Here is a 7325-nt window from a genome sequence, read left to right as displayed (position 1 = left end):
CTTGATCTATGGTACTAAGTTAATATAATTCTTAAATTTTAATAATATTATTTCATGTATTGGTTATCAAGAGCAAATTTTGTGAAATAACATTTCAAAATTGAGTTAATTTTTAATTATATTATAAAGGATTAAGGAAATTATTTTGCAAATGTAGATAAGTAACTATATTTGCTAATCATAAGCGCAAATAGCGGGTAGGCTAAGCCCCCCAAATATTAATGACTTTTGTCTGTCAGTAAATACTGTTATATATTATAATTTTAAGGTTTTTGAAATAGATTTTGATTTCAGCCCCCCTCCCCAAACTACAAACACTATTTGTGCCTATGTTGCTTATTGTAATGTTGAAATAATTTTATTTTTCAGTTTAAATATTTTGTGTGACATTATTTTTAATAATTCCATTGTGGTAAAATTTAAGTTTGTTACCTAATAAAATTAAAAGTAAACATATTAATAACTATTTATACTTTATTCTCATATACTTAAATTTCTTAAAGATTTTTGAAGATTAAATTTTGTGAATAACAATGATAATATTACATTTATTCAATAAAACTCAGACATATTATATAGTACCAATTATTAAGATTATTATTTATAAATTCCTTAAAAAATAATTTTAATTGATTAACATTACTGCTAAGGAATAATTATAATAAAAATAAAGTGTCAAATTATTGTATAACATAACAATTGATCAAGTATGAAAATAAATAAATATATAAATATACATATATTTTTTTCAGTTGTTAAATAAAGTTTGGAAAGCATTAGGTAGCAATTCAACAATATCTGTTGTAATCATATTTCGACCCTTTGCTTTAAATGCTATTTTATTTGTATGCCTAGTAAGTGCACTTGCTGCATAAGCAGCAAGAACTTCTGGATCTAATTCATCACAATAGTGAGTTTGCTTGGAAGCCCAATAAGCAAAAGTACCCATGCTTCCGGCTAGTATATCACCTTGGCCTCCACATCGTCTAGCTGAACCTGGTTCGGTACACACTAAAGTCCCTCTTATGTTTGCTATAACATCTTCAGCTCCTTTTAATACTATAACATAATTACCTCCTAATTTGTTCATAAGAGCCTGAACATCAGTCACTGTTGGTTCATATGTTTGACGCCCAATCAGTCTACTAGATAATTTAGTTAATTCATGAACATTTGGTGTAAGATAAATGCAACCATTATAAAATCGGAATGTTTCTGGTTCAATTACATTAAGAGAATCTGCATCAGCTATTATTGGCATTCTTTTATTGTTAAAATTTGATTCTCTACTGATGTGTTCAAAAATACGTCTAACAGCATCTTGAGCAATAGGGCTAGTACCAAGTCCTGGTCCAACAACCAGAGAATGAAGTTTTTCTAACCAGGGCTTTAAACGGTCAATACAATCTGGACTGTCCAAATATGGTAACACAATAAGTTCTGGTGAGTATGATTTTATAACTGGAGCAGCAGATTTGAAACAAAATACATAAACAAGATCAGCTCCAGTACGTAGCGCACTAATGGCTGCATAATAGGGGGCTCCTGTGTATTCTTCACAACCTCCAATAACACCAATTCTTCCAGATTGTCCTTTATGAAGATTGTGCGATAAAATTGGTAATAGCGTTTTGCATTTATTCATCATATTTACATGTGAAGTCATTGTGCAAAATATCTAAATACAAATAGTAAACAATAAGTAGTAATAAAAAAAAACTCAAATAATAAAATAATAGTCTATCTATAATGTCTTATTAAATTGATAGTTTATTTTCAAATATATTTTTCTACAGTAAAAATGTAATATATAAAGTAGATATATAGATATAAAAACAGATACAGATATTAAATTATCAATTACTTACGAAATATTAACTATTTAACTATAAAATCGTTAATCTTAATCGTTTTCCATTTACAAAATAGTTTTAACTACTTACACCAGGAAATATGAGTTAAAAAATAAAAATTAAAATATAGTGATAGTAGTGATACCCAAATTCAACGACACATGATAAGAAGTTCCGAAGTCCTAAGCTAAATTTCAAAGTCTAAGGATATACTAGCGCTCCAAGGGGATTAAATATATACTAATGAATTAACTTTTAGTTTTTTTAAATAGTAAATATATATATATAAAAAATATTTTAATACGAGGATTGCTTTAAATAATTATTTAAAAGCATTTAAGCATTTGCTAATTACTGTAATAGGCAGTATCATAATTAATAGGTATGATACTATCATTCTACCGTAGCAAAACAGATTGAAATAGTGGTAGACAAGTAGGTAGTAAATAGTAATAGAGAAGTTAATATGTTATATAATATGTATATTGTATAATATATATTTAGTAATATTGTAAATATAATATTTAAAAATATATTTATTTATTACAAGTTACAATTTACTATTTAATTAAAAGACAACAAATCATGTTTTAACTAATTTGGATAATTCTTTTTTTATTTCATTTTGTTTTGATTTACTAAGTAAGAATACTGTCTCATTCTCAGTTATATAATATGAAAAACATTTATTAACATATCAATTTTAATTTTGATGCTTTAAACAAGAAAATTTTAACCAACATTTATAACACAAAAACCATATTTAATTATCTTGTTGCAGTCATGTCTCCAACCTTGATTACTAGGCACTCACTTGAAGCAAGTTATATAGGTATCTAAGTACTTAATAAAACATACAATACATAGTAATACTACTAACATTAAAAGCCATTATGACTATTATAGGTTATAGTTTATTAAAATTATAAAAATTATAATGTAAATAGTAGTATAAAAACAAATTAAAATTAAAAAAAAAAAAAACAAATTTCCAAACAAGATGTTATTAAAAATTTTTTATACAAACATTTCTTTGTATGTTAAAACAGAATTACTAAACAGTATGTCGTATGTATTTGTATTAATCCTTATTATTTTGTTAGAATTAATATTTTACGAACAATAAAATTAAGATTTTTGAGACTGCAATAATAATTGTAATTATTACTTGAAATGAATGAATAAAATATAATTGAATTACATTGAGGTTAATGTACATTTTTTCTTTTTATCAAGTAGAATAGACAATGTGTTCAGTACTATAACAAGTATGTTCATACAAATTAATATTAATATAACAGTCTTGTCAATTGAAAATATAAAAAAAAAATAATAATTTTAAATTAGTTATTTATAACATTAGAAATTGCAATCAATTATTGTTACTTATAACAGTAAAAACTAAAAATAAATAATTTTTATGATCTAGGTTCTTTTAATTTTACAATCTTAACATTATCAGCACTTTTTATATGGGTTATGTCTTGTGGAGTGAGGAATATGAATTGATTTTTACGATTTTCAATAGCCATCATCAGCAGCTGAGTAGTAGCTAAACGATTAACATTGTCCATGTATACATCATATTCATCAATGGAGTAAAATGGTAATTGCATGTTGCTCCATAGTGCCAAAATCAAAGCAACTGTAGCAAATGTTCGTTCACCACCAGACGCACACGAAGTACTTATGTTATCAAACATTGAAATTATCATACTTTGTTCATGTTGATCAATTTCAAGCTTGCCTTTAATTTTACGTAACATAAGCACCAAGTCAAAAGATTCAATTACTTTCAATCGAACAAACTCAATATAGTTTTTAAGAGCTACTGTACTAAGCTCAACAGATTTTTTGTTGGCTCTATAAATATCTACAATTTGTTTATATAAAGCGCTATGAAGAATAAATTCTTCCTTTTTCTTCTTATACTCATCTCTCAAGACTAGATGGTTCTCACCTCTTTTCTTCAACTCCATTTCTAATAATTGATATTTATGATTGATTTCTTCCATATCTCTCCTTATATCTTCCTCGTTGCGTATTACCTGAATTTTCTCACATAGTTGTTCAGCTTGTCTTTTTTCTTTTTCTAGATTTTTTTTTTCATTTTCTACTTTTTTAATTAAATTACTTAATATCTCTTTCTTTTCAGTTGAATTATTATTAATTTGCAATATTTCTGTTTTATATTTATTAATTTGAAACTCAAAGGTCTCAATTTTTTCCAATAATTTAGAACGATCAGTATTATCAATAATAGATTTTGTTTTTTGTAATCGTTCATTTATTATATCAATTTCTTCTTCATACTTTGAAAGTGGTTTCATGAAATTATCTTTTATTTCTTTGGTTTTAGCTATTTTTAAATCAACTTCATTTATTTCATCAGTAAGTGTAGCCATTCTGTCATCTTGTTCTTCTTCACATTTAGCTTTTAGTTCATTTATTTTTTTTGAATATTCATCATACTTGGCCTTAAGCAATCTTGTTTCGGATTGAGTCTTATCAAAAAGTTGTTGTTTTTCCATTTTTGATTGTGCAAAATTTTCAAATTCTCTGTTTAGATTATTAATTTTTACTTCTAATTCCTTTTTTTCACGTTTCAAATTATTAATAGCAATAGAAACATCACTTTGCAAGAGAATTGGTTCATTAATATTTTGTAAAGCGTATAATCTATATGAAGGGCTAGGATAAACTTGAGTTCCATCTAGAGTTAAACTAAAGTTACAATTTTTAGGAACTTTGGATACATTTTCCATTAGAGACATAGCTTCAACTGTGTCATCTACAAGCATTATTGTTTCAATACGATTGATATCAATCAGACAATTAGCTACTACAGGACTAGAGAAATTTAGCATACGAAATAAATTGTTTTGAGTTTCTTTAGCAGTAATGTTATGAACTTGATCAAAAAATTTGCTAGTGATAACAGTTGGTTTTCTTACATTTCCAGTAATTGTTCTATCCATTATTGATTGAAGTACTTTATTGTCTGTAAAATTATCAACTAAAAATGTTCTTAAAGTCCCTCGGCCTAAGAAGTTTTCAATTGAAAAAATCCATTTGTTATTGTTTACTTTAATATATGCCCCAATAGGACCTATTGGTTTTTTTATAAATTTATTTTGATTAAAAGCAATTTCAATATTTTTAACTAATTGTGGCATCCAGTTTCCATAAAAATTGATTCTGTCTTCTTGTTGGGACATACTGTTGATATTTCTATTAATTTCTCCTATTTTTCTTTGTAAAGGAGTAACTTCATTGTTCTTTAAGTTTCCAATTCTGTGCTTTAATTCATCAACTGTATTACGTAGAATTTGTTCATGCTCCATATTTGTTTTCCATGCTGCCTCAACTTCAGAAAAATTTTGCTCGCATTGTTCTAACATTTCTTTATACTGTGCTAAAGTATTAGTATTGCCTTTTTGACGTTCAATTTCTATGTGTTTTTCTAATTCTTTCCTATCACTAATCAATAATTTTAAAGTAGAATCATATTTTCTAATAGATTGCTTCATTGAATCAAACTCATTGATTTTTTCTTGTAATTCTTTTTTTGTCTTCATATAAACTATATGATTATTTGCATGAGTATTTTCAATATTATTCAATTCATTTTTTTTTTCCATCAAGGTTTCTGAACTTGTTTTAATATTCTGTTCTAAAATATTTGTTTTATCTGTATTTTCAGACAAGCTACATTTAAGAGATTCAATTTGGTGTAAACATTCTTCATAAGTTTTTTCACGTTGTTGAACAATATACCAAGCATACTCGTTTTCATATGAAAATTTATTATTTTTCAATGTTTCTAACTGTTTAGATTTTTTTTCATAAGTCTCATATTCACTTACTTCTTTATAACATTGTGTCAAAACACTTTTAATATTTTCAAGTTTTTCTGAATACTCTTTTGCAATTAATTTTGTTTCTTCAATATTTTCATTATATACATTGGCAGATATGGCTCTATAGAAAAGATCATATTTTGCACTAGGATTTGCACTTTTATGAAATGTTTTAACCATTACTTGATTCATGACACATATTGGATTGTCCACTAATATATTAAAATGAATTGTCAAATTTTTTAATTCATTTTTATAGCCTTTAACAACTTTATTATTTTCATTTAAAAATTTATAGGTAGTAGATGACTCTGTAATTTGTCTGACAATAGTAATTTGCTTACCATAAACTTCAGGCCTGTAAGGACCACAGTCACCATTTCCTTCTCCACTATTTGCTATGGTTATTGATACAGTAGCTGATGATTGTCCATACTTTATAAGTGACTTTAATGAACTAGCACGATTGGTGGTGATAGCTCTGGCACCAAATCCTACAACAAGAGCAGTCTGAATAGCACTCTTTCCACTACCATTCAAACCTGATATAAAATTAATTCGAGGATTCAATGTTAAATGAAAATTTGAATGGCACATAAAATTTTCAAGAGTGATAGATTTAATACTTCCATTATACCAATCTTCATCATTATATTGTGAATTTGTTTGACTGAACTCTAATAGAAACAAATCATACACTATTAAATTATATAATTACTGATGAACATAAAATAACATAAAAAATTAATTCTTACTTTGACTTAACTTATTTTTTGAATTCATGATAAATGTGTTAATTAAAACATAAAATCAAGTTCAATTGGTTATTGTATAATTTCTGAAAAATAATTAATAACATAATATATAGTAATAGTTTTACAGAAAACAAAGATTCCTAACTGATAATTTGAGTGCTTAAAATTTCCTTTCATTTTCATTATTTTAATTTAAAAAGATTTTAACTTAACAAATAAAAAATAAACAAATACAGCAAGTTCATACTATTTTGGTTATTATTTAAGATTCTTTGTACATAGTTTTTGTCATGACGTTATATTGGTTGACAATAACTATTAATTATAAATTTTCAAGCATTTTGTTTTATTTTGTTTTGAACCCAAAACATTACCTAAATACCTATGCAATTAAAATAGCCATACAGTTAGGTTAATTCAGTAAAAATACTGTGCTAATACATATGTTTTTCAACATAGTATCCAGATATGGTCACTGAAAATAAGACATTGATATTTTTTACTGAAATAAGATGAGTTTTAAAGGAAAATATACAGGCCATTTATTTGAGCTAAAATAATGGTATGTTTTATTTTTTTAATTAATAAAAAAATAAATTGTTTGCTTAAGCATAATTTTTTATGAGCGATGAACATAAATAAGCAATTAATAATTTTCCTTGACATTGAAAATATTAGTTAATTTATTACCTATTTCTTATTACAGTTATCATTTAATATATTAATGCAGAGGTTCCCAAACTTTTCCTACTTGTGGCACCCTTTTAGAACTGAAGTTTGTTCATGGTGCCCTTAATAAAATTTACAATCTTTTTTAAAATAAAATAGATAAAATATTGTTGTTTATTTTAAGACCA

At 25.6% G+C, this 7325-nt stretch overlaps 2 protein-coding genes across 2 annotated transcripts; both read right to left on the bottom strand.

Annotated features, from left to right (window-relative positions):
• Positions 1-680: 680 nt before the first annotated feature.
• On the bottom strand, positions 681-2047 carry LOC112601580 (ATP-dependent (S)-NAD(P)H-hydrate dehydratase). Its single transcript, XM_025349277.1, has 2 exons — positions 1869-2047; positions 681-1678 (listed from the first exon to the last, which is right to left on the bottom strand). The coding sequence occupies exon 2, from the start codon at positions 1664-1666 to the stop codon at positions 749-751; it is 918 nt and encodes a 305-aa protein (XP_025205062.1). The 5' UTR covers positions 1667-1678; positions 1869-2047; the 3' UTR covers positions 681-748.
• A 1181-nt stretch (positions 2048-3228) lies between these two features.
• On the bottom strand, positions 3229-6500 carry LOC112601579 (structural maintenance of chromosomes protein 6). Its single transcript, XM_025349276.1, has 2 exons — positions 6469-6500; positions 3229-6390 (listed from the first exon to the last, which is right to left on the bottom strand). The coding sequence occupies exons 1-2, from the start codon at positions 6494-6496 to the stop codon at positions 3272-3274; spliced, it is 3147 nt and encodes a 1048-aa protein (XP_025205061.1). The 5' UTR covers positions 6497-6500; the 3' UTR covers positions 3229-3271.
• Between the last annotated feature and the right edge of the window lie 825 nt (positions 6501-7325).

The sequence above is a fragment of the Melanaphis sacchari genome, unplaced genomic scaffold, assembly GCF_002803265.2.
Source record: "Melanaphis sacchari strain LSU unplaced genomic scaffold, SCAv2.0 Contig7_pilon_pilon, whole genome shotgun sequence".
Lineage (NCBI taxonomy): Eukaryota > Metazoa > Arthropoda > Insecta > Hemiptera > Aphididae > Melanaphis > Melanaphis sacchari.
Note: the sequence above shows the minus strand (reverse complement) of the source record. Positions and strands in the feature narration are given on the sequence as shown.